General features: G+C 38.1%; 1 protein-coding gene across 1 annotated transcript in view; it reads left to right on the top strand.

The window, feature by feature from the left end:
• Window positions 1–934: 934 nt before the first annotated feature.
• Window positions 935–27,878, top strand: part of LOC104403028 (ADAMTS-like protein 3) — a gene marked incomplete at its 3' end in the record, with an annotated part of 121,885 nt that continues 94,941 nt past the window's right edge. Inside the window, exon 1 of the mRNA XM_010011064.1 lies at window positions 935–1,009. Coding sequence (XP_010009366.1) covers window positions 935–1,009 — 75 coding nt within the window. The remainder of the gene's footprint in view (window positions 1,010–27,878) is intronic.

The raw sequence follows: 27,878 nt of genomic DNA, 5'->3' as shown, positions 1-27,878 counted from the left end.
TTGGAGAATGGGAATAGAACACTTATTTCTATAAGGAATCTTAATTATGTTTAGTTGACAGGTGCAAGAACCGTTTGGATAGATGGTTTTCCTTTGGGATATGTGACCTTTCAGAAAGGGGTACTGTGTTTTGAAGGAGAGATTTGCATTCACTGTGGGACTTTGCAAAATAGCGGGGTGGTGGCAGGGAGGGGGGAGGGAGGGCTGTTTGTGCGCTTTTGTATTAGGGGTGCGTGGAACTTATGCTATTTTGAGATCACTGTGGTAATGAATAGCCTGACTCAAAAAGATGCATTGATATTAGGAATTAACAGAATTAGCAGCATTACTACAAAATTGTTTTCTTGTTGGCAATTTTAAATCTAAACTTTTTGTCAAGTGACCATCAGTTTCGTGTTAGCCCTGTAATGGGGATAATCACTAAATTGATGGATTATTTTTTTTCTCTGCACTGATCACTTCTCTGAGCTGTTATGATCAGAGTTTTCAAAGGCAATGCAAATGACTGCTGAAGTCCCTGGGCTGGGCTGTCAGCTCTGAGGGGGTGAAAGTGCTGGAACAGTACTCAGAAATCCTATGCTCCTTGAATTTTACTTTCTGGAGATAAAATGGGAGGAGTTCCCAGTGTGATAAATTCTCCTACATGCAGGAGATAATCAAAGTTACCCACTACTGCCAGCTTCCCCAAACCTTTCGTTTTCCCCCTTTCTGTTCTAATTGGAACTACCTCACCCTGCAGGCTGTGCTCATGGCATGCACTGTGCGCCTGCTCCCCTGGCCAGCACAGAACTCCGGTGTTTGCATTGCGTTTCTTCCAAAGGCCAGTTCCATGTCTTTGCCCAGTTTGCTTTAGTCATTGGAATTCTGGCGGGGCCCTCTTGATTTTGTTTGTAACTTGAAACAATTTCTCTCAGCAGAGCCTGAAGGCGCAAGGATGGCCAGCCCTAAAGCCACAGCGTTCTCCTGGGAGATCACTTGGCTTGCTATTGCTGTCTATGCTCACCTACAGGTAGGTGATTAACTTGTTGCTATTGTTGTGCCTCATCCTTTATCAGAGGCACACTGCTGCATCCTTTAAATTGCTGTTTTCTAAAGAGAAAACTGCTGAAGGAACTGCACTGTAAATAAAAGGCTCCCAATTAGGTTTTTCTTTCATTGAAATGAATTTGGAGATATCCATGTGGGAAATGAGTATTCTCTCTTCCTATTAATATTTTACCTGACTTTACCGAATGGGTACCAAACGGACATCTTGCCAGACATGTAATGCCATGGGTCTTTCTAGGCACCAGCACTGGTTTTTGTCCCCAGGAGGTTTAGCACCTGATAAATGTTAAGATACTGTGACAAGGGTTATATAAATACCTGGGTATATACATCTAAAGCACTTGGAAGACACTGACAGAGGAGAAGGTGGTCCAAAAAGGTCTTTGCTTCAAGAGTTCAATGAATACAGGAACCATGAAGGAAAACCATAGCTGCCAACTGATCTATTGCCTGACACATGCGCCTAATCAGTTCCAAGAAGTGAGTATTTCAGGAAATATGGTGTGCTGGCATGCAACGGAGATGTTGTTACAGTATGTCATTCTCTATACTGATAGTTCCCACGGCACGGAACGTTTCAAGGATTCTTCAGTCCTGAATATATCCAAATCCAGAAATCCTTAGCAAAGGACAGCTAAACGAACTGGTGAATCTTTTTTGAAACACATAGCATTTTTTTTTTGATGTATTGTGGTACTTTTCGACAAAAAAGCAAAATCTTGGTTTAAAATAAAACCAGTGACACTGTTTATTGTTGTACTGTTGTGTACTGTTTGTACTACTGCAGTGCAGATAACTGGTGGTTTCAAACTGGAGCTCAGTGTGCTGGGCATTATAGGAATGTGCATGAAGATTTTTGAATTGAAGGGTAATAGAGCAGGCAAAATGAAGTTCAAAAGGAGTATGAAGAACTGAGGAGAGACTGTACTTGGCAGCTGAGTAAGCTATGATCGGTGTAGAGTGGACTTTGAGACTTAAGGTAGTGGGAATTGGGCTCAAATCCATCCTCAGTGGCGCTGCTGAGTGCACTTTGTTCTGTGAGTCAATTGGAAGCTGCCTGTTGATAACACCTCCTGTATCTGACTGGTTGCAGCTAGTCATGAAAGTGCACTGGTTACTTTGAGTAAAGGACTTGCCATGAAACTAAAATACTAGATTCGTATCAATGGTACAGTGAAGCACAGTGCACTCAGTGTGTGTCCAAGCAGATGGGGCAACAGTGGAATCTTCTGCTTTTTGATCGCATCTTTCTTATGCAAGAACAAAAATATTACTGATTTGCTGTGCCTGCTCAGCTTGTATTTTTGTGTGCAAGCAGTTGAGGGAGGCTGTACTAGCCAGCCCTATAAAACACTCAGAAAATAGTATATAAAGTTCACTTAATAGTTCTGTTCAAGATGATAATAGAAGTTCAGAGAAGGGAAATGTCAACTTTGTGTTTGGACCTTTTGGTTATGAAGAGCCCCTTTTTTCTCTTACGCAATATTTTTCTTTTTTCCTTTCATATTTTTTTCTATTGTAGAACTGGAACCAGTAGTGGCATAGTTTCCTCTTCTCCATGAATAGTTTGGCATAGCTTCACTTGTCTCTTTATAATAAAAACAACCAAACACATTGTAGTAATCAATACACTATTGTGAGTCGCTTTATGGACATTTCAATCCAGGTCAATTGGTTTTGGTTTTGATTGTCCTTTAAAATATTCTAATCTATTTGTTGTATTTGAGTCATTAGCACTTAACCCCAGTCTTGTAGGGACGCCCTTCTTCTCCAAAGTTTTAGGTGTTTTATCACAATTTTAGGCACATTAAAGATACTTTATATTATTTAACATAACATTTTTGGTATCCAATAACCATTAATTCTTTAATTGCTTGCTTGGGGCCATACTGTATGGACCACACACAGTCATTCTACCCTAATATTGTACCATAGCTTCCACTTGTGTTGTTTTTGGCTATTAAAGTGCTTATGTCTGGAGCTAATCAATTAGAAACAATTGGATGCTGGGCAAGGTCACAAGTCTATGTCATGTCACTTATGTGCAATTGATTAATTTCATCCTGCTTGAGGCAGGTACAGAATAAAATAATGACCATTTTAAAAGAATGTGGTGGAAATGTGGTAAGAATGTAACTCAAAGTAAACTTTAACATGAGAAGTTGTGGGGAAAAAAGGTAGCTGTTACTGAGAAGAAATGAAAGTTAACTTTGGTTATAGCAGCCCTTTCTGATTCTTCACGGCATGGTTAACAAGCACCGCACAGTGTTTAGCTAAGCTTCAAACTGATCTCTGCCCTTACAGGTATGCAGCTTCTCAAGTTCAACACAAGTATTATGTCAGGGCCAGATTAGTTGCTAGATTAGTAGGTCAGTTAAATTGCTGAGCAGCCTGTTCATTGTATCTGCTCTGAGACCAAGAGCAGTGGCATAAGTGACTTACGGGCTAGCCTTGGCTGTGTTCTTTTGCAGGCATAGAGCCTACTTTTTCTGTTATGTGCCAATATAGATGAAACAAATGGGACTGCATTAGTCTAAAGCTAGTGGTAATCCAAGGAAATGATGGCTGTATGTTTTCCTTAAAAGAAGAAAACCCACCACCAAATGGTAGCAGCAACATGGAATAATTTATTTCCAAAGATTTAAAAGATTAATCTATCTGAAATTACTGTATTCCACAGGTTGTATGTATTTGTGGACGTTAACTATATATTTGGCCTTGAATGTAGCTATCCATGCATATTTATTGCTAAATATGGTGTAAAAGGCTCCTTGTTTTTCTCACGCGGTAGCAGATGAGTTATCAATACTACAGATTTTAGGAGATGGTTAAGCTAATAAACAAAGTAGAAGTATCCAAGTGCCGTCTTGCTGGTTTTAAGTGATCCCTTAAATGCATATGGCTCCATACTGTTAATTGTAAAGGCAGGATGCTCAGCCTGGTAAGTAACTCTTAACCTTGTGATAACATTTTATCACATCATGAAGCTAGATGATGTTAGATTTGTTATGAAATGTATGTAAGACTGTATATATTTATATTCTTACTAATGGATGAGTGGCAGCAAGAAATGATGGCTAGCAGATTCACACAGAAAAATATATCAAGAATTTTACACATGGGTTTATTTTAGATTTGTTCTCTGGTATGTTGCTTTCAAATCAGGAACATGCTGATATTTTCTTAGGTTCCTATAGTCCAAATGAAGCCCTCTACAAGTCAGTATGTTTCACCTCCAAAGACCATGGGGTTGCTAAAGTCTGAGGAGGGAATAACAGCAAAGACACCATTTCTGCATATTTAAGAAGCATTTACTTGGGGCTTCTATGGCAGGAAAAGTTTCACAGTCACATATTCATTGAATAACTGTTGGTTGCTGCCATGATTTATGTTTCTGCAATCCCTGCTTGCATAATGTTTTTTTTTCTATCTGTGATATTTTGGATAGAAAGGAAATACATGCTGAAAACATTATCTTATTCAAAATGATTCTGCCATAACCAATCAGCCAAAAACTACCAACACGGTAAATGTCTTTAAAGTTAAGTTTTGCAAAGCCAAAAATCTGATGTCTGTTATATGACACAGTGGACTTGGAGACCATCTTTGTGGAACACCTTTGGAATATTGTTTTATAGTCACTGAATGTATTGCATACTGATATTCAGAAAATAAATTATGACCTACATGCTGAACAATAGTAAGGATTCTTAAATCTCCAGTTAACTTTAATCAAAAATATCAGGATGAGATTTGCAAGCCCAGAGCTGAATCGGAAGCAGTTTCCCTTTTTTGTAGGCAGGTCACAATTCTGCACCCATCTGGAGTTTTGCCATCAGCCTCAGTAGGCGTGTGGTTTTATTCTTAGTTTGAAGATTGAAATGTCTCTGCTATAGACAAATAACACTTCCGAGACTCTGTAGAAGTGTTCTGACTTAAAATATTCATTGTTATTGACAAGGTTGTAACTCAGTAACAGCATTACCAGAAAACTTATGTAAGTTTCTGAACTTGCTTTGAATTTATGACTAATTATGATTGCTCAGCCAGTGCTCATAGGATCTGAACTGCTGTTACCCCCAATTTACAATCCAAAAGAGTTGAATTGCCAGAAAAATTGTGATGAATCTGTCTTGTGACTTGAGACACAAACTATGTATGAATATTGAAATGTTTTATGAGCACATTTTAAAAAATAAGTCAACTATGGGAGGTGGCCAAGAGTACAGTTGATATCGGTGAAGGCATCCTTTTACCATCTCATTTGTTTTCATTTTCACAGTAAATATTTTTATTGTAGTGATTATGAATGGTGCTTGCAGTGATACAACTCAAAAAATTAAGCTTTGGTTGTTCAGCTAAAGTATGGTGCAAATGCATGAAGCAAAAGCAGTTTATTCTCAAAATCCAGTTGGATTTTGAATTCTGTATCTCAGTCTTCAGGCACGAGTATCAATTATCATCAGTGCTCACTGTGATGATAATTTCTGATGAGGTTACACTAAAAATTGGGCAGAGATTCTCAAATCAGTTTTATGTGGAGCTGCAAATTGCTGGTTTCAAAACTAAATATCCAAGAGTCAGACACTTTTAGAGAAGCCTCAAGTGTAGGAATAGTTTCTCACAACAGCCAGTGGCTTCTAATTTCTCTTGAAAAAGTAGTGAAGAAATGGAGGAATAGCTCTAGGGGATAATCTTTGGGTTTTAGCAGATACTTGAACGCTTAGTCATTGATAATTACTCATTCAGGTCTGCTTGGTGCAGCTGGATCCTTCATATTCCTTACCAAATTGGGGCATAAACAGCACTGAGGTGGCAGTTCTGCACAGTGCACCAAATTTCATTCCTGCCTTTGCATCACAGAAAATGTACATGATTGATTGTACTGACATTAAAGCACTTCTACTGTTTGTTCAGAAATCATGATTTGGCCATCTGAAATAATGAGTTTCTCTTTAGGAGAACATAAGTTTTAAAATCTGAGTCCTTTTTATTTGCTTTTACTTTTGAGCCTGTAGGGTTTGCATATTTTATGTCTTTATCTGTACTTTTGGGGCTTGAAGCTTTTTAAAAAGTAATTCTCCATGCTCACCTGAATCCAGGATTTGGGGTGTAAGTAAACACTGAGTGTAACATGGCTTGCAACAAAGTAGTAAAGGATATTAATTTCAGTGATAGTGGGAGCAGATTTATATTTGTGCCTCTGTCTTTGTTGGTATTGTAAGGCTATGCAAGAAATCTTTGGGCATGAATTATATCATACCATGCAAATGTTGTACTTTACTGTTAACTCAGTGTGTTAAGATTTTATATGGCTGATAATACTGATGATAAAGTCTTGTGGCTGTGTACGGTCCAACACAGTCTTACTTGAACAATTCCAGTGTAATACATATTATGCAAAATCTCTGTAAAACAGAGAGAGTTTGTACATGGTGAAAGAATGGGCTTGGTTTTGAAGTACAGGTTGCTAGTGAGCACAACATTCCAGGAAGGACAGTGGATATAGCCATGGCAACTCTGGAGAGACAACTAAGACTCACATAGGAACTGTATAGCACTGCAGTTCTAATGTGCCCTCTGCGCTCACTTTATTGTCACTGATAGATGAGTAATTCAGGTTTTTAAAAGCATGCATATAACTTTCTTTGCCATAAGAGGAGAAATGTTATTGATAATTAGCTGTAGTCTGTAGACTGGCAATGCTCTTGAATTTAATTGTCAGATTTTCAGAATGGCCTCACTCCAACTGGTCTGAGGAGGAAGTACAGTTCTACAAACTCCCTTTCTGATGACCCTTGGTTACACAAGGCTGCTAAACTTAATGCAGATATAGCAGCATTTTCAGAAGGGTCTGTGTGATGTGGAGCCTTTGTTTTGATGAGTTTCAATAAGACTTGAGACAAGTTAAACTCAAATACGGTTAAGTACTGTATTGGTAGGCACTTAGCTGCATTTTTCAGAACAAGTAACAAGGGAAGTTTCAGTTAATCCAGTGGGAACCAGGCATTAGGTGCCTTAGGCACTTCCCAAAGTTTGGCTAAGCATTTGTCATCATATTTAGCTGGTTAAGCCAAACTTTCATCCTTAAAACTCTTTTGAAAGAGTAGGTTTCTGGTGTGTGAATTCTAGTACCTGGGTGTGCAGGTATTTGCTAATACTTGAGAAGTGCCAGTGCAAGCATCATGTTTATAAAGGGAGGGCAGGTTTCAAAAACTTTGACAAATGTGTCCCTTCCAGACAGCACATTAGATAAATTGTTTAGGAACAATGTTATTTCTGTTTCTAATTTTATATGTATTAGATTTAACATCATTATGGAGAGAAAATGAAAACACTATTCTCAGTCTGTTTTGAGAAATGTGGTTTCCAAGAATTGTCAGTTTGTCATGCTTCTGGATGCACTAGAAACACAGTGAATGCAAGTCAGCTCGATTAAATTGTGAAATGATATTAAAAATGCATTTGCAATTGCAATTACTAGATTGTGTTGTATGATAACTGTTGTCATTTGTGTCACGGTGGGAGGTCCCAACTGGTTAATGATGCTGTTTTGCAGCATTAAATAAGTGAAACATTTGTTTATATGTGGAAACATGTATTTCTGGAATTTTTTTTTTTTCTGTCATCAGGTGCTTTGCCAAAAATTGAAGCTGCTTAAAATTTATAGGATACAGTCTCTCGTCAGTGCATGCAAGCAGAACAGGGTATCGTTTCTAGAGTGCATATATGAAAGGACCTAGAGAGGCTCACTCTATAGGAACTGTGGAAGTAAAGAGGATTTTAGCTATTTTCTTTTAGTATCATAGAAGTAAGATGACATTGGGCACACCTGCACTGCCGTAGAATGCAAAGAGTAAGGGATTGTGTTCTCTCAAGCTCTCTGGCAATAAATGTTTCCTGGCCTGCACCTTGCAGAAGCTCTGAGGAGGCTGCATTAACTGGCTTTATTCCCAGCTGGCTGATTCAGCAAGAAATTAACTAGCTCCAAAAAAATTCCCCCCTTTGTTGCAATTTCGTTGCGTGTATATGTGGCTGCTCCAGGCCGTTTACTGTGATGGAGAAATCTGTAAGGACAATGCAAGTACTGGTTCTGGTACATTCACATTTGCCTTTTCTGATGGGATATTTCCTTGCTTTCCCAGCTACCGCAGCCTCTTGTTGGTGTAGGAGTGGTGTGAAAGCAGAAGGCTAAATCTCAGTGCTCTCTCTGGATGTATAACAAATGAAATATGCTAAAATATGGTTTGGTTTCCTCTCTTGAGAGTCTCCTTTTATTAGATGTTTTCAAGGTCTCATTACTCATTTGGTGTTTTGTTTTCTTGAGACTCCAAATAGTTTTAAACTGTTCCCTGGTTGACTAACATGGATGTTGGCTGAAAAAACCAATAGCATAGTAGTGTCTTGAGTATTGCCTGCTTGGTAGATGATGTTCTACTTGGAAACTGCCAGGTACATCCAACATATTACTGATTCTTTCAGCTGATCTCATCAACACTTTTGTTAGAAAGCAGAAGAGGGAATACATCTATCACTGGAGAGATGTGTTGTGTATGCTGTATGCTATGTAGGCAATTTACTAAAGCCAGTAACTGGTGAGACTGATTGAACAGACTCTGGGTTTGTGTCCTGATTTTATAACTTTGTATGAATATAAGGAGCTTTATGTGACTAACAATTATACTTTTCCTCTACACTAGTGATTCTGAGGTAAGTCTTTTCATGGAGCAGCAGTAGCTGGCAGCAGTTGACAATGCAAACTGAATGGTAGGAAATGCTGTGAAGGGGAGGTGTAAAACAAAGTGTCATCCTTTCACTGTATGAATTCCTGGTGTGCCCACACTTGAGTACAGTATACAGTTCTGATCCCTTTGAGTGGGGTGAACAGGCTAGGCAGGAATCAGCTGGTAACTTGTTTCTTAGCAAGAAACATAAGAACTTTCTTCGTAAGAACTGGGTGCCATTAAATAAAACTACTAGGAGACAGATTCAAAACAACAAAAGGTGTTCTCCATATAATGATCTGTGGCACTCCTTGCCACAGGTTTGGGGGTTTTTTTTGAGTAGCAGGTTACATGGATTTTGGAGGAGACAGGGTGAGTACTGGGAAGATCCGCTAAGTGTTACTATATAGAGAAACCAGAGCAGGCTAGGAAAAGTAGGTCATTCCAGGACAGTATTCCAGGGAAGCATTGTACATACTTGCTCCGGACATGCTCTTTGGGTGTCCCTTTATGGCTCTGTCAGAAGCTGGTGGACTAGATGGGTCCTTTGTCTGAACTACCCATTCTTACATTGCTTTGATGTTCCTTGGTGCTACACTTGAGGATTATGAAACTAGAAGTTAGAGCCCATCCTAGACCTACTGTCATTTATGACTCCTCATTAAAAAAACCTAACAAAGAAATATATTCTCCAAATCCCAGGTGTATCTGGAGTCCTGGACACTTGCTTAAAACCTATGTAGGTGCCTACACTCTGAGCTGCTTTGTGTCTGCCTGGAATAATTTTTCTTTTTACTTCGTTATATTTTTTTTCTTTGCAAAGATTTTTATAATGTTTCTGGCATATTTTCAAATTTTAAAGCTCTGGAAAGGTTTCTAAAGTAGGTAAGTATGGGTCATCTTGTTTAATTGCTGGATAGGTTCTTATTTTTAAACAAACACTAGTATTTCCTTGGGCAAGATAGAGAAATGACTTCTGATACTCTACTAAATAAGGCTTGGCTTAAATTACACTTTCATTATGTGATCAGTCTTTCTGTAAGACACAAATATTCCAGACATTTTCCCTGCATGAGTGAGCAGTTGCCTTCACCCCAGTGTGAAACTGTGCACCCAAATGCTTTTCCCATTTCCTCTTCCTACCTCTTTCAGTTTAAATTTAGAACACAATAGGTTGGTTAAAACTATAAGAAAACCTCCAGAATGCTGTCTTAATGTATAGGTTTTTACCATGCAGCTGTTTATCTTCAGCTAAGAGGAAACTATAAATGCATTTTTAATGCCAGGAGCTGGGCTTAAAATGCCATTACTTATCCGGTGGGAATAGATTTGAAAATTAGTAAGCAATTAAATCAGTAGACAAATACACTTTACTTAATGTTGCACATCTCATGGGCCTTTCAAATATCCTGTTAGCATCACCTGTTCTTAACCTGCAACCTTTTAAATCTTTACCTAGTCTTAAACAGCAGTGTTGTTTTACAAGTGAAATTTTTCTGTGTATTTTTAATTTTTATGTATGAGCTGAATTTTGATTTATTTTTTTTTAACTTGCATGGTTTCTCCAAGGGCAACAGAAATGTACTTGAACACTGAGCTTTTCTTGGAGAAAATGTCTTCCTGTAGATAACCATCTTGAGAAGGGCCTTAGCCAGGATAACAGAACATGTGGGTCCTGTTCTGATCTTTTGAACTTGCTTGAATTATGTCCTTAGTAAACACCAGTGATGTATTTGTTTATAATTGCTTATTTTTGTTGCTGAATTTAGACCTCTGTGAGCCATCTGTCACATGCTACGTAGAAGCCACTATTTAGAAATGGGGAAAATGTAGGGACTGTAGATTTTCTTTTTTTTACTCTTTCAAATGTTCAGGCCAGTCCTTGAGAACACTGAAGAAAAGACCTTGTCCTCCTGAGCTGCACTATAGAAGTGTCCCATCATTCCTTGTCTGTCAAAAGTTCACATTGAGTCGATGAGACTATAAGGACTTTTAGCCTAGTTAATAAAACCTCAGTCCTGCAAAAGATTTGGGCTAGTGAGCCCCCTGGACTTAGGTGGTTGTACCACAAGAGAGACCTTACTTTGTAAAATTCCAGCTTTCTGCTTCAACAGTGCAACATTCTGCACTTGAGTAACAGTGCAGCAGAGCCTGCAGGCACTTTGCCTGAGACATCAGTGGGAGTTTTTCTAAAGACCTGCCCATAGGAAGTGAACTGAGGCTGAATTTCATTAGTGCTAACTAGCTGGTTATCATGTTTCCTGTTGTGTGGTGTGAATCATTTAATCTCTTCTTCATGTAACTGCTAAGGACAGATGGCATTTAAAGCTGTGTCTGCAGCTGTTGGTTTTCTTGAAAGTTGGCTGTTTTTATCCCTCTGGATAACAAAAAAGATAATTTGCCTGTTGCTTATAACCCTTGCAAAATTTGAAGTGATTTCCATTTTTTACATGTCACTTTTTTTATTGTGTGTCATTGAAGACCATTTTATCAGGTGTTCCAGACCATCCCTGTTGGCAGGAATTTCTCCAAACTACTGCAGAGGGAAACATCAAAACCAGTCCTTAGAGCATGTATGCTATTTTTCAAGAGAACTGAAGCAGAACATGGAAATTCACTTGTTAAAAATCTGTGTGTCTTTTTGCCAGACTTACTATATTCAGAAGATTCCTTTCAACCTTTTAAAGGATTACACTGTCCACTGCATGGTGCAGTTCTGCTAATGAAAATAGAGGGAAACACAAGCACACCATAAATACGGAAGATCTAGAGCTGATTTCTACATGTAGCATTTTGTCTGTGCATATGAAAATTGACATCATGGTGTTGGAATGTTGACCATGTTTTGCATTTTGCTAGCTGCTCTTACTGGAAAGCACGTGTTTCAAAGGGAGTTTTCAGTTTTTATAAGTCTTTGCTTCCATAATAGCACAGTCTTATTTTGAATGTAGACTTCAGCTATGAATAAAATTTAACTCATGAAGTAAGAGATTCCTCTGGCACAAAATATGAATTAATTATGCAAACATTAACCAGTTATGTGCATTATGTGCATGTCTGGATCAGAATAGTCAAAGCCAACCTTTAGGTTCCACTGTTACCACTTAGCATTGCCTTACTCTGTTCAAGAATACCTTACTCTGAGAGTAAGGATACTGAGTTTTGAGGAACTCCTCTCAAGAAAAGCTGCAGTAAGTGTGAGGAAAGCATAGTTGGCTGCACAAAACCAACCCTTTGTGGGAAATTTTCACTAATGTGCTGTCTTAGCTCCAGGTGGGTCTGTGAAAGAAGGGAGCTGAGAAGTGAGGAAAATAGACTAGCAGCAAAGAAAAAGTAGCACTAGCCCTTCATCTTGAGTAATCATCCAGATAAAATTGGCAAAAGTCAATTAGGTTATTTTTCAGTAATGGGCTGGCTTCTCTCTTCAACCTTCATAATCCAACTCCTTTCCTAGAATTCCAGGGTTATATACTCTGTAGAAGTTGGCAACCCAAATTTCCCATGTCATCAACTCTATCCAGTCTCCTGAGAGAGGAGTTTTCTGGTACAACATCCTTGCACCTGCTAGTTCTTCTCCAGCTCTTCTCAAAATCAGACCACTCTGAATACCGTTCATGACATTATTCTATGCTACTTAAGCAGTTTACTAAATTTTATAATAATGTGATTCCCCACGTGGTAAAAGACAGGTCTAGTTTCATTAACCTGTCCTTGTGATGAAGGACCCACATTCTTGGTGATATTTTCAGTGTCTAAGGCTGGTGGGTTTGAAAGAGTTAGACATCTATTTTGTTCTGAGAAATGCCATCTGCATCTTCGAGTTAAATCAAAAGTACCCAGTGCCTGTCATATGCCTTTCTTTGCAGAGATAAGGTGGCACAATTTTTAAGAGGAGCATAACACCCCTCGAAAAATGTAATTCCTCTCTTTTTAGGTGGTGGTGTGCAATGTGGAAAGCCTTGATTCACTGCTGAAGTTTCGGACTTGGTATGCTATATGGCAATATGCGCATGTATAGCGTATGTGATTGCACTAACTGTGTCGCAGGCAAACTGAAATTGTCTTTAGTTGAGTTTTAGTCTGAATTAAGTGTTAGCTGCAGGTTCCTCACAGACTCTTCTCTGCATATAAGTTACAAGGATGCTGTATAAAACAATATACAATGATTTTGCCTGGTGTTATTTTTAGTTGAGAAGGTAGTTACAGTGAGATCTTTTTGACCAGCTAAATGAGGACATGGGTCAGGAAAAATGAGGAAGGATGTTTCATGTTGAAGGGTGGTGCAGTTTGCTAGGCTGAACACCGGCTTGAACTGGGGCTTGCAGTGGTATGATTGGTCTTGTGAAATGGAGGCCTGCTTAACTGACCTATATTTCGTACTGAATTTGCTCTTTTAGTAAAGTAGCTTAGAAGAAAATCCTGCTCAGAGCTGAATGAAATTAATGTCAGGTAAGTCAGATGTAATATGTGTAGTGCTTGAAATAAAATTTGGATTGGTGGGGATATGCTTGAGTCTAATGGATCTTGCTTTCAGAAACTATTACTCTTTATAGAGGCATTTGCATCAATACTTTTCTGTTCAGCTTTTAAAATGCTGGTGTAGCTCATCTACATCCATCCTCTTTTTGGAGGGTTGCCCTAGCAGCCAGTGCTGTTAGTACAAGAGGATCTCTGCTGCAGCAGTTTTTCTCTCTCTGAGTTTGTGTGAGGGTTGGTCCAGCACTCGGCTCTTCTCCAAGATGCTGGTGTTGCAGAGGCCTCTCAGTGGGATCAGTCCATTCATGGCTGATGAAGGGCACATAAAAGATCACGTTTTTGAGACATGGAAACTGACTGACAGGGCTCTCACCTGTTTTTTTGTTTTTTTTTCTCCTATATCTTGTTAAGGTTTATGGGTTTTTATTTGCCAGCTGAAAAAAATATTCATAGTTCTTAATATTTCACCAGAACATTTCAACATAGGCAGGTAACTTTACGTCTCAGATGTTCAGATATTAATTGTCATGATAGCTACCTGTGACTTTTATTGCTTATTTCTAGAGTCCTATTTCAAGTATAGCAAGATTTGTGCAGGCTTTATTGTTAGGAGTGAAATTTAAACTTTATTAGGATTAAGTGTTTAATCGTATAATTTGCTGCATATGTTGCAAATACAAGCTGCTGTGAATAGATCCTCTGTAAAAAAAAAAAGTCATTTGATATGTACTTAAATCTAATGTTATCTTTAAAGGAAATTATAAGAAGAGATTTATAGAGAAGGGTTTATTCTATTAACTTTAATTTCTTGAAAACATTTCTCAACTGAAGTTGAATTTAGTTCCTGTATTTTGACTTTGTTCAAAATGTGCTGTACATAACTTCCTTTGTTCCTTGAATATTATTCTGAAACTAGTACAAATTGCCTGTTTTTCATATCCATGAAAGGAGAAAAATGAGTAGTAGTAGGTGGAATATTTATTTAAGTGGGGTGCCCTGTTTCTTTATTTGTCCACTCACAGTAGACTAGAGGATTTAAGTGCAAGGTTTCCTGTGATGTTACTGAATTTTTTAATGTAATTTTTATACCTTGTAAAGAACCAGGAGAAAGCTTCTCCCTTTCCTACATATCTTCAGTCCCCAGACTCCCAGGAAGCAGCAGTATGGAACACCTCAATTTAGAGTAACTACCAGGTTTTTGCTGGATGCTGAAGGAGCAAAACCAGGAGGGCAGTGCAGCCCTGTATTTTCCCAGTCTGCATGAAGCATTTGGTTGATCTGTGAAATGCTGGTGATTGGTTTGGATTCTTATGGCTTTTAGGTAATTTGGAATGATTCTGTGTTTGTAAATGGCAGGAGTGAATAGTTTTGGCTTATTTTGAGATTCAGGGACCATATTAAATCTTCTTGGCATAGGCATTTTTACTTGGATATTTTATTGCTGTCCCATACTTCCTTTTAAAATGTGCAAGTGCTTCTTTGAGGATTTTATTTAAGCAGGTAATCAATCTTTTTTGAGAAATTGGTTGTATTTTTTTGTAGAACAATTTGCAGTCAGCCTCTTCCTCTGTTATTAAAGCTGAAGTAACAGAAAATGAGAAAAATCACTGCGTGCATCATGTTAACTCTAAGAAAGGAAGAGCACACAGGGAAGGGGCAAATCTCAGTCATTTTGGATGGTTTTCTGCAAGAGGGCAACAAATTTCAGACCTTGTGTAGGATTCCCTTCAGCTTTTCTACCAGGAACTATAAAAAACTTGTATAAAGGCAGAGAATAATTATAGCCTGATTCAGGCCAGCAAGTTGGCTTTTTTCACTATAATCAGGATAAAAGAACATCTCTCTCTTGGCAAAAAGGACTGGGCTCTGAAATAGAGATGTTCTGGACTGATAATTCTAAGTACAGCCAAACTTGCAGAGAAATACACAGGTTAAGATTTATATTTCGGTCTTGTTATTTAAAATGGATGCATTTAGGCTTTGTGTAAGAACATTTATTACTCTGTATAGAGTGCAAAGGAAGCCAGGCCTGTAAAAAGTGCAGATGAAAATAGGATTACTGCCACAGTTAACTTCAGCACGGCTTAACTGCGAGAATGAGACTATCTGATTGATTACAATTTGTAAAGCAGTGGAGAGTGATGTATAATTATGCAGGATAAGAATAGATCAACTGAGCACAGTATCTCACACCACTGTTTGCAAATTCACTAGATTGTGCAGGTTCTAGCTTCAGTAGCTTCTAGTGTCGTGGTCTGAGAAGTCTTAGATATATAGGCAAAAGGAATCCTCTACAATTAAGTAAAAGAGTGGATGAATTTATTTCCCTGCCTTTGCACAGTCCATTGTTCTTGGATTCTGTCTGTATTTTGAAAAGTCTTAGAATGCTAAAGACAAACATATGAGAATCTGGAACCATGCTAAAGCTTTAGATATTGTACTGTTAGCGTTGGCCTCCTAGCTCACATTAGCTTGTACTGGCAAACGAAGAGCTGACTGCGGATAAGAAAATTCAGGGGAGGTTATTGCCACAGATCCATCCAAAAGTGCTCAGGAATACTTGAAAAATATTCTGTAGGAAAAGTGCCCTTCTGTAAATCTTCAAAATTAAACTGTGCTGTCAAGAATTCTGTTTAACTTTATGTGTAAATGGTACTGGTAAAAGAGAAGCTGTTAGGTATGCAAGAATAGGTGTTCCTGGTTAGAAATCAGGCATGTGCTGGGAACTCCATGTTTCCCCTTGCCCTTGCTGTTCTTAAAAGTAGTGAGTGGAGTATCCCTTGTCCTACAAGGTGCATGACAGCTTTTCAAAAGACAAGGTCAAGTGTGCAAACCAAGATCATGTGTACTCTTAGAATTCAGTATATAAAAGCTCCTTTTGAAAAGCTGTTCCTTAGCAGCTGTCCTACTTCTGAGAGAAGCAGTGGTGGTGTCCACTTGCTGACACAGGGGAGGCTGAATGACTTGCTTTCTAAAAGATGCCTGTCACTTAAAGCTAACTGCTCATCTTGCATGCAAGGCAAATGTGTTGAGATTAGATTGTACCAGCAGCAACAATAAATCAGTCCACCCACAACGTTTTCAGTATCGGTCAAGGCAGCAGGGCTTTTTAGTAGCTTTACTCCAGCCTCTACTTAGTGTTCAGTTGTATGTCTAATTTTTAATTGCCGGTACATAGAGTGAAATGCCAGTAACTAGGTACGTGCTGAAAAATCACCCCCTAGTTAGCTTCTTCAAACTGCTAAAAGAGAGAAGGAAACAAGACAATTTATCTACTAGCTATCTGCTATGCCATCATAAACTCCAATGCGGTCTTCCAAAGGAGTAAAATTATTCTGCTGTATTTCCTGTAGAAAGATAATCATTATTGGAAGGCAATGCATGACTTATGACACGTCTCAGTTCATCTGTCCTGGGAGCTATCCGTTGTACGTCCACATCTGCTTCTGTACACCCACACAGGATGGGAAGATATTCCTCCACAGGAAGGTCTTCCGTTCCCTCAGTGTGCAGGTGGTATGTATTGGCAAATCACATATTGTGGATGTGGTAGCCAAGTTCCCAGAGTAATGCACACACAGTGAAGCAATCCTCTCAACTTCAGCTGTTCGAATGAGAATACAAGATGACTGACTAGGAGTATAATCACATGGCCTTCCAATGTTCCTTCTGTTATACCTTTTTTAATCACTTGTACTTGCTACTGGTTTCATTTGACATACAGACCATTAGAGGATTAAAAATGGTATGTTAGTGAGATCAGACACTTGGTGCTTAAAACATTTTAAAAGAAAATGCAGAGCATTTTAGAGGGCATCATACTTAATTCCAAAACACTAGACAATGTCTTGCCTTTTGATTACAGATGTTATTCGGTGTTGTCCAGTTTTCATCCTTCTTCTATTGTCATGTTCATTTTGAATGTCTTTCTGTAATCACCTGGATCATTTTAAAACTGCGTAATGGAATTTCTTCGCTGGTCGTGGAAGATGGGTGATAAAGTTGTACTGTTGAAACTATCCTGATTAGGGCAGGCATCCTGTTCTGAATTAGCAGTTTCTACTTTCATTTTCTGTCTGATTTGCTTAGCTGTGTCTTTGAACATTTCAGCAATTCTGGTTCATTCAGAGGATTTATTTCATTCTTTCCAGCAGCAGATCCTATGTTTATCTTTTCTCACCTCGGTAAGAGCCCTTTCCCCTTCACCATATCAGTCGTCCAGCGTTACTGTACACATTGTACATTCAACTAATGACCATTAGTCTTAACAGTTGTCAGGGAACCAGATGCTGGCAGTGCCTGTTGTGAGCTTTTAATTGCTCTGTTTTTCACTGATAAAACACAGTTATCTAAGTAGTGGCTTATTAGTAAGTGTACTTGTGAAATACTGTCAGTTAAAGCTAGTAGATGAATTGTGACCAGGAAGGGGACACTCTTCAGATTAATGGTAGGTCCTCTTTCATTTTCGGTCAGTTCTGATTTGGAAACTTCTTTTTTATTTGGGGAGTTGCTTCTGCTTTTTTTTTTATTACATTATTTGCTTTTTGTTCACTTATTGACCTTTTTCTAGTCAGCCTTTGCTTTGTTAGTGCTGGACAGTGTGTCTGGCTCAATACAATGTACAGTTAAAACCTTGCCCTGCTTGAGATGCTTTCCCTGGCAAAGGGACAGAGGCAAAGTACACTTGGAGAACCACCCTCTCCCCCCAAAAGAAAAAGTAAAAGGAAATGAAAAATGGATGGATCAAAGATATCAAGAACTGGCATCACTGGACTGAGGGAATAGTTAAGCTGAGATTTAAGTGAGGCTAAAAGAAATATGTAACAGTATGGATGCATGCTTGGAGAAGCGAGTTGCAGTGTTTGAACAGTGGGCCTGGATCAGGAAAGGCATTTCAACAGCAGCAGATCATGTGGGAATTATCAAGATTCTGGAAGTCAGTGGCAGTCGTCTCAAAGTGGTGGATGACAGAGATGCTAATAAGACAAAGATAATTTCTTAGGGAAAAATGGCTTCCTAGGGAGTAGTGTGCTTTACCTGGTGGTTGGTATATCAGTATTCCTGACATCACTAAAGCACAAAAAGCTTAAAAACTCTAGAGTATTTGCGAAAATGCATTTGAGACTTAGAGACTACGTGCTGTGAACAGCTTCTTTTGGGAATTTCTCTTTAAAATTTTAACAGGTGTGCACACGTGGAGGGAGTTTGGCTGAAAGGCATTCACCTCATGTACCTTATTAATAGCCTTAAACCAACATTCCTACAGCAGAGGCATGACCATTTAACTGCTTCCTTATTGTGAAAATGTGCCTGACTCAGTCAATGTGCTAGGCTGCTCAGTCCATAAACCCTGCAAAGGGGCTTACTGCCATGAAAAAAGAAGAGTAGATGAAGAACTGGGTTAATATCACTAAAATTATCAGAAGTTATGGAAAACTAGCAGTGGAAAAATCATGTTTTCCTCACCATGTGTTAGACACATTCATGTGCTGAGCTGTTGTAAATCACAAGTTAGCCTGAGAGTGAACATCTGGCAGTGGCATTCTCTACAGTCTAATTTCTTTCAGGTGAGAAAGGATTCATCAGCTAGAGGTAGCAGGGAAGAGAACCATTTTGATTCTTTACACTCTCGTTCAAGGTGGTCTGTCTTTGTAACTAGAACTTCAGGATATCCCCCAACCCACATCACTCTCTGAAGATGTGTTGACAAGATGGTAGCAGGTGCTGTCAGTGCTCTGCTGAAAAAGGTGGATGAAAAGTGCTAGCCCAAGCTTTCCCATTCCGTGGGACAGTAGTACCAGGAATGTGTTTATAAGTGTTCTGATCATTTGTGAGCGCTGTTAGGCTACCACACGCCATCCCTCCCTTTTTGAGGAAAAGGGAGAAAATTATTTCTGATCATAAAGGACATTGTACTATAGCACAGAACCCCTCCTACAGATCCATCTAAAGACCTAGATCAGAAGTTAGGCAGGTTCAGAGCAGAAATGTACAGAATTTTAGCAATGAAAGTAATGAAATGTGGAAATAACATATATATTGGGTATACTCCCTTTTCCTTGATAAATTCTAAACTGCCTGAATCTTTTCAAATATGTTTCCTATTTTAAAAAGAAGCAATAAACTTGCTGAAGACATTTCCTCACCCAGTTCTGTGGTCTGTGTTGTGCAGGTCATGTTAGTGCCTTTGGAATGTACAGGAGAAGTTCTGGCGCCAGTTTTCCATTTACTTGAGCAATTTCCCTCTGCTAATCTACATGCACAAGCTTTTACACAGCCTTATATATGTGTGTATTCTTTGTGGAAGTCACTGAAGTAGGTCAGCAAACACTGCTGATCGATGAAGATTGTTCTTGCCTCCTGTGTTATTTTAGTGTGTTATTTTAGTATAGCTGAATGACCTTTGTGTGTATGGCTTAAGTATATTCTTTTTGAGGGATATTTGTGTCCTACAGTAAACTAATCTGACGTGTCTGAAGAGGAATCTTGCCACCTTATTCTTCATATTACTGGATTTTATACCTGTTTATATGGTATTTATAGGACTCTGAGGCTCTCATTCATTGAGATATTTTGTCATGAGTTATACTGATAATCAGAAACTTTTTGTCTTCCTAATCTGTTGAAGTTGCTTAGTTGCATACTCTTGGTTCTCCTGCTTGAGCTTTGGGCTATTTGATCTTCAAAATAGTTGCACCAAAGATGTATTTTCTCACTGAAATATTATTCCAGTTCTTGGTGGCTGAGAGTTTGCCTGTTGCCAAGGTCTATTTCTGAGAATTTGCAGTCATTTACAGTAGCAGAGCTATTCCTTACATTTCATCTACCTGTTCAGTTTACGATAAACACTGTGCTGTTGCTGATGACAACACTGCATAAACAGTACGCAATGAAGAAAAATTACTAGTGCTATGGCAGGCTTTTTTGAGGGCTGAATACTTGCCAATTTTCCCCTGCCACCTGAATCAGAAGCAGACATACTGAGATTGAGGGCAGGGAGAAAATTCCCTGTCATTAGCAATGAAAGGCATGGCAGTGGCCTGCAGCGTATGATAAAGTCACTATTCAGCCTTCCCCACGTTATAAAAGTCTGTTTATAATTGCATTTCTGAACATCTTTAACGTCAAGATTTTCAGAATTTAGCTCTGAATTACATAGCGATTTAGGATTATTTTTTTTCCCCTCCCCTAAGTGCTGCGGTTTTAATACTGTTCCATTGCCCCACACATTTCCCTTCTTTGTGTTTTCATTATGCAACAGGAATTCTCTTAAAACTCTGGATCGGCCACTAGTTGTAGCAGGTGTTTGGCTTCTGAGTGCCAGAGTTTTTTTCTTTACGCAGCTCATGGATGAGAATTTCACTGCCCTTAGGCGCAGTTTCAACTGAAGTATATGAAAAGCATGTTACTATGTCAGTTCAAATTATATCACTATTAAAGAAAAAACTCGAAAGGAAATTAAATATCAATAATCACACTAACATAATATAACATTAATAACATTAAGGTTATAATTTAAATGAAAAAGAATCAGGAAAATCTGAGTCAAGAGTCCCATGTCATTCTTAGCCAGACTCTCCTGAGAGCAGCTATTGTAAAATGAGGATAATGACAACTTTGAGTCATTTGAGATCTCCTGAGGAATAGTATTATAATACAGTAGTATATAAGACCTAAGTTTATATTCTGACTCTGTGTAATATACTCTATAGGAACTAAGTGTTGTGTGAAGTCTTGTATCCTACTTTCTCTCATCATTAACCTATTTATCTGATAGTGGCTAACAATTCGTTTTGCAGTACCAACAATGTGCTATTTCTGTCCTATAAAAATGTCTTTATCTTGACCCATGAGTTTTATGTTTTTCCCAGTTCTCTCTCCCATCCCACTGGCAGAGGGGTGAGTGACTGGCTGTGTGGTGTTTAGCTGCCTGCTGGGTTAAAGCACAACACAGAACTCAAAAAAAAAAAACCCCAAATATTTTAGGTTATCCTGGTTTCTTTGCTAAGTACTTTTGTAGCGTGTATTTTCTATGGAGATCATAGAAACCTTCAGTGAATGAGAGTTCCATGAGAACATGCTTCAATAGTGCTTGATTTATGACAAGGACTTGATTTATGACAAGAATTTTACCAATTATTAAGTTACTAAATAAAGAATAAAAAGAGGGTTTTGTTTGGAAGTGGAACATACGGTGACAAAAGGGGTAAAAAAAAATCTTATTTAAAGACTTTAGTCACCTACATCTGTCTTGCTCACAAGACTTTGAAGAGGTTTTAATGAAATAGTATTTTGTCTCATTTCCAGGTTATTTTTACAAGGTATTCCTTCCCTTTCACTGTTTTAGGCACAGAGGAGTGTTCATCAAGAGGATTTTAGTAAAACTTCAATCTTTACAAGAAAAAAGTGAACACTTTCCCCAAGCACCCTCCTTTCCCCCAAATCACCAAGCCTCAGATTCTGCGGGTAGAATCTTCCTTCGCCATTCAAAGCTGTTGTTAGAATTTCATGTTACAAGACATAAATAACGATAAATTGTTGAACCAAGACCCTTATATAAAATACATAAACAAGTAAAGAAACAGCAATCAAGCTGTGCATACAGGAGATAGGAGTTTAAGGATGAATTCCTTCCCCCCCACACAGCTTGTACAGTCCTTTTTCCCCATACTGCGAGCTCCTCTCAGCCTTCCTGCACTGATGCTGCTGGCATCTTAATACAGCTTCTTGGCATCTGTAAGGAGACAGAAAACAGACATCCCACTATGCTGGGAATACAAGTAGTATCAGCACTGGGGCAGAAAAACAGAATACAGGATTAAAATTACTGGATTTTTTTGTTAGCTAGTTTCTTCTCTTCCTACTGGTAAATCCATATCTTTACAAACCTTTTTTCTGGTTCATAAGAATAGGCTTTGTACCTTTTTGTATGTGAAACTCTCAGTGGTAATCGTAATGTCCAGATTTTATAGTATGTTTTACCTGTATGCTATTAAATTGCTTTCATGTTGGCTCTAAATGTTGTGCCCATTCCCCCAAGGCCAAACTAAAGACTTAGGGAAATAATTGGGTATTGCATATTTTGAAAGCAGAATCTGATCCGCAGTCACTAACTTTCTGACAATAATTGAACATGAACTGCTCTAGGGTCATCTCATCAGAATGCAGTATTTTTCACCTTGGCTTTTTACTTTTGCAAAACTTGAGAGCATTGAGTATCTAATGTTATTCACAGTCCTATTAGTAAATGTTATATTGCAAGGGATGTTGTCCTGCTGCAGATGTATTTGGGCCCTGTAAGGATGTCAGTGGGAACTTTGCCATTGATATCATTGGTAGCAACTTCGGTCTGCTAGTGCAGCTCATTTAAAAGCAAATATTAGACACATCAAATCAATCCTCTGGAAAGAGACTAGAGTCTGCCTAACACTGAGTTTAGGAGCAGCTTCATTGGAAGAAGGAAAGCTCAGGGGTTCATATTTCTTTTGGAAATACGAAACAGAGTAGATATTTAATCTGGGTTTTGAAACTAAATGAGATTTTGGCTAAATACTACTGCAGCCTTTCAGTAAAAAGTTTAATCTTTTAGCCAGACCAAAGCAAGGAAAGTAGCTACTGATAAATATCCAACAGCTTAATCACTAGGATAAATTCCTGAAGGTACAGAAAAAGATTTTCAGAATGTGTTGATCTGTCTGCAGACCAAGCTATGCCAAAGAAAATGTATTTACATTTAATCAAGAACAAATTTGGTAGAAATGTTCTTTTGAAAGGACTGAAAGATAGTATTTTAATTTAAAACCAAAATGATCTCTATTATTCTTCTTGCGTTCAGTGTTGGCTTTAAGTTGTACAAATTCATAGCATGAAAAAAGGCTTAGTCTGAGTGCTCTTGTTTTGATTAAAGGATCTTAAGCATATTTGTCAGTGCATCCTAGTACTCAAATGGGCACAGGATGGGCTTCATTTGAGCAGCAGAAATGATGTAGGCAGTTGCTTTCTTGCACTTGTAAATGTGATTGTAGTTATAGCTTAAATTCAGTTTACAATAGTAGACACTATTCAAGCAATTGCTGAACTTTCAGTTTCTAAGTTGCTTGCTGACAGCATTTTACTTTGTCATAAATAGGCTTATACAAAGTACCTGTGATTTCTTTTGCATGTCTTCATATGTACATTTTCCTGAACTTGTTTTATTTTTACATGTTCTAAACAGGTCCAACATGAGAGATGAGAGGAAAAATCACTAGGTTTGGGCTTAAATCAGACATGTCTGAAGTTCGCCTTTAACTAATACAAAGCATGCACCATGGGAAAAACATCCGTGAGACACACTTGAGTTCTGTGTGTGGAAGAAGTTTTGGTTCAGTCTTTCAGGTTGTGTTGGCATCTCGACTGCATCTTCCCTGATGAAATCTGAGAGTCGTCTTCAGTGTTTGAGGGTTCTTTTATGAAGAAGTGTGTCTTTCATCAGTTCTGCTGAGTCCTTTTTCTTTTTTTAGAAGACATGATGTTTATAGTTTAATTCTGGTTTGAGATGCTGGCCTCTTAGTTTAATATTAATAATTAAATAATTGGCCTGGTCTCCAGAAATGCTGAGCTGCTGGCAGCTGCTGTGGAAAGTCGGTTCACTTGCTGGGTCTCTAAATGTTTCAGCGTGTCTAGCATGAGGAAGCTGTTTCTGTAAATCTTGGCCATGATGAAAGCTAATTTGAGTCTGCTAGGTATTTATCCATCAAGATTGCTTACTCTGGAGATATCTGAGTTTCTGAATTGTTAACGTGACCTTGTTTATCTGCTAACACGCTTCATGTTTTAAAGAAGGTGGAGTGCTATGCTCTATGTAACATTTTTGTGCTGGAGTTCTTGAAAATCCATTCAACTGAACGGCTACTTAGCTGGTATATTACCTCCCTGGGGCATAAATCATATGCTGCAGCAGCTTAGTAGACAGATATTTAACTTGAATTAAATGAGAAGACACACATTTTGGTATATGATTGGACTTGCTGTGCATATTAATCTGACAAACATGTATTTACTAGTCATTAAGAGTGCAGATAGTTTTTCTCACTTTATCTGTTTTTCATATCTTTCTTCTTAAGACAGTGATTTTTGGAAACTAACTCTCTCAAGACCCTGCCCAATTTTCCCCTTCTAGCAAGAGCTAATAAAAGAACCACAAAAATATAAGAAGCAAACTGCCTTCACTGTGCTGGTCTGTTTTTTATAGAATTTACTTTGGGTAGGATAGTGCAGTTGTGCATATATATACATATAAAGTTTAGGTGACTGGACCTTTATCACTTTGTCTGCTCCTCTTCAAAAATAAGATACTGAGCAGTTTCAGGAAGTGTGGTATTTTGTCATCTTTGGCATTTAAATTAGATAATTTTAAAGCTTTAATCTTCTTCATTACGCAAACCAGTTTGTTCTCATCATGCTCCCAATTTTAGCAAGCATGCAAGTTTAGATAGGGAATGACTGATTCAAATTCAGATAATGCTGATTTGCATTAAGAAGTGTGCATAAGAGCGTAGTTCTTATTCTTAATGTGGTTCTTGGTGCCAACAAACTCTAAAATTAAAAATTCCTCTGTACCTGAAAGATTAGTGTTTGATTTCTAACTGTGTTCAAGTCATTTGAGATATTCCATCTGTTTTCTCATCTTCTTGACCTTCACTACTCAGACTTAGCAGAAACCTCACTTTCTAAAGCTGTTGCTGTTTATATATAAATATAGAACAATTACTAGGATTAAATAGAATAGTGACTTGTTATTATGAGGTCCAGTTGAACTTTTTCATAGCCTTCGTATCATGTGATCCCTGAGAATTGTTGACGAAACTACATGTTTTTATCTGAAATTACAATAGCAGTTGAAATCCTTGGATGAAATCGTTAATCTGTACCTTGGAAGGAATGACTCATGATTAATATTTGTAATTTTTAGTCATAAGGCAGCTTTGCATTTTAGTGATTGCTCTGATTTGGTAATTACAAATGAGTTGGATGGCAATAGTTAATATGAATCCTGGCTATCAAGGGGGAAAAAAGAGCAATTACAGTAATTCACATTGTGTAGTGGTTTCTGAGTGTGCTAATGGGATTCCTTTTTGGTCAAACCAAACCAGAAGATGTGCCCCAGTGGCACACCTACTGTGCTTTGGTCACTGAGAGATACTCAGTCCACAGGATTGACTAGAGCTAGTTGAAATAAGTCACTCGCCTTCAAATATGCTTTGTGTGGGCATCTGGTCCTGCACGCTATTTTTATCTGCAGATTCAGTTCTATTTGGCCACACTACTTGCTAATGTCAGCATTGGCTGGGAAGCACTCAGTAATCATCCCTCTTTCAGTAATATAATAAAATATAGAATACCCAAATCCAGCAACTTCAACTTGGGCAGATGCTTCTAGTCAGAGTAGAATATAGAGCAGTGAAACTGGGCAGCAGTAGAAATGACAACATGAAACTCTCAGTGGAAGGAGATCTAAAATCCAGAAGCTTGGATATAAGCTTTTCATTTTGTCTTTTGCAATTGAAAGTGGGAGAGTAATTTAGTCTTCAAGCGCTCAGGTGGGGAGTGATGAGTGAGGAAGCAATCACAACCTGAGATCAAAGCTGTGCTCAGAGCATAAGCCTTTGAATAAAAGCAGAGCCATTTTACACTTCCCAGAACCTACGTATGTTATCTACTTATCAGGGTGGTTCTCCTTGATCACATAGGTGGAATGATGTAGCATGGAAGACACTTACTTTTTTTTGGGTTTCTGACTAATGAGTTACATGTTATGATTAACCAACACGTGGAAAGATTTTCAAACACCAATCTATTCCCAACTTCTAGATTTTCTTCTTTGTCCCACTTCCTTGCTCCCTGATACATTAATTTCAATGAATTTTATGCAGTGATTATTATTATATCTGGTTTGGCTAGATTATCACCTTCTACTGTCTTTGTATGCTTAAGATCATCATAAAAACTGTTTTAAAATGCCTGTTCTAAATCTTAAATGTAATTTAACACGTTTAACTTAAAGCTATTAACATTAAACTGGCCATTAAACAGACTTAAAACTCTAGCATGAAATGTAATTGTTTTCTGAAATCTGCCTTGCAGTCTAGTTTAAAACATGAATTTATATCAGATCAGCTAAGTCATTCACAGATGATCCCAAATATACTATAAAACCACAGATTGTTGAAATTTGAATTACGTTGAAGCAAAAATGCCCATAGAAATATAAAAGCTCACAAGGAATATTGGTAGCTTCCTCAGTGGGGAATAAAGTGGACTAAGTGGAAACAGTGCATTTTGTGTTCAGTATGAATGAAAGCGTGTTGGACCTGTGGAGCTTATTTGAAGGTACCTATACTAGAGGGAAAAAGATGTTTTTCTGCTGCTTTGGTAAGTTGACACAAAAGAGTTCTTTGAGCATTTGAAGCTTTGATTATTTCTTTAAATGAACTTGATTTGGGTTTTTGCTTGGCTGCAACATTGGTTTGCCATGGCAACTCCTAGAGTGTTCTTAGTAGATTTTTATTTTTCATTAAATGTTTTGCTGGATACTTCCTTACTTTAGTTATCCTAGGTAGGTAGCAGTACCTATAGCTGTAGTTAGCAGATCAGTTTCCACTGTAACCTCCTGTATAACCTTATAAAATGTTCATCGTTTACATTAAATTTTTCCATGCTTGGAAGCCAGGTTTTGCTTGCCTTTATCTAGCAAGCATTCTTCTGCTTCTCCAGTGGCTAGCTGCTCATTAGCTTGTAATATGAAAATTGATGTGTTTGAGAGAAGCTCTTAGTTTTTCATGTCATATTTATTACATTGTTATTTCAGCTTCAAAAGTTGGCAATTTTTATATTCAAAGCATAATACTGATGAATGTCCAAAGACTTTCTGTTTTAAATGTTTAGCTTATAGAGATGAGAAACACAAGCAAGTTAATCACCGCATATCCTACTGACAAATTTGTTTATGGGAATTTAGGCAACAATGTGATATATACGTTTATCTAAGAAGTGTGCTGGCTTACTTGGATTCTCTTCTGTCTGTAGATTAGGCAGCTCTTTCAAAACTATTGTTATAAATCGCTAGCACTTAACACTGTGCTTTTCCAAAGTATTTTACAAATATAAACTAAACTTTACAATACACCATTAATATGTGTCAGTTGGTGGTGTAATTGTGCTTTACACCTGGGGACACTGAGGTAGAAAAGTACTTTAACACAGGCCACCTGAGATTTAGAATGTGTATCTCTTATCCATTAGTCCTGTACTGAAATCATAGGATTACATCATTGCCATATTCCCTCACATAGGATCTATCGATAGCCCAGTGAAACCAGTAGGGAAAAATGCCAGATTATGTCAGCCAGTTTCATGTCTGGGTTATACTTAACATGTCAAGGTTTGCATCAGCTGCAGCCAGCTTGGATTCAGCAAGAAGCATAACTGTGGCCCTCACTTGCTGTATGGGGAAATTGTTATCAAATGTAGATTTATTCTCCTAATTTTATGATTTAATTCTGCATAAGTAGTCGCTTGGCTAAAGTCTACAAATGAGACCAGTCCTACAATAGGCTTTATAGAAACGTCATGATAACATGTGAACATGAA

Source organism: Nestor notabilis, unplaced genomic scaffold, assembly GCF_000696875.1.
Source record: "Nestor notabilis isolate BGI_N333 unplaced genomic scaffold, ASM69687v1 scaffold9460, whole genome shotgun sequence".
NCBI classification, from domain to species: Eukaryota; Metazoa; Chordata; class Aves; order Psittaciformes; family Psittacidae; genus Nestor; species Nestor notabilis.
This window is presented reverse-complemented; position numbering and strand designations above follow the sequence as displayed.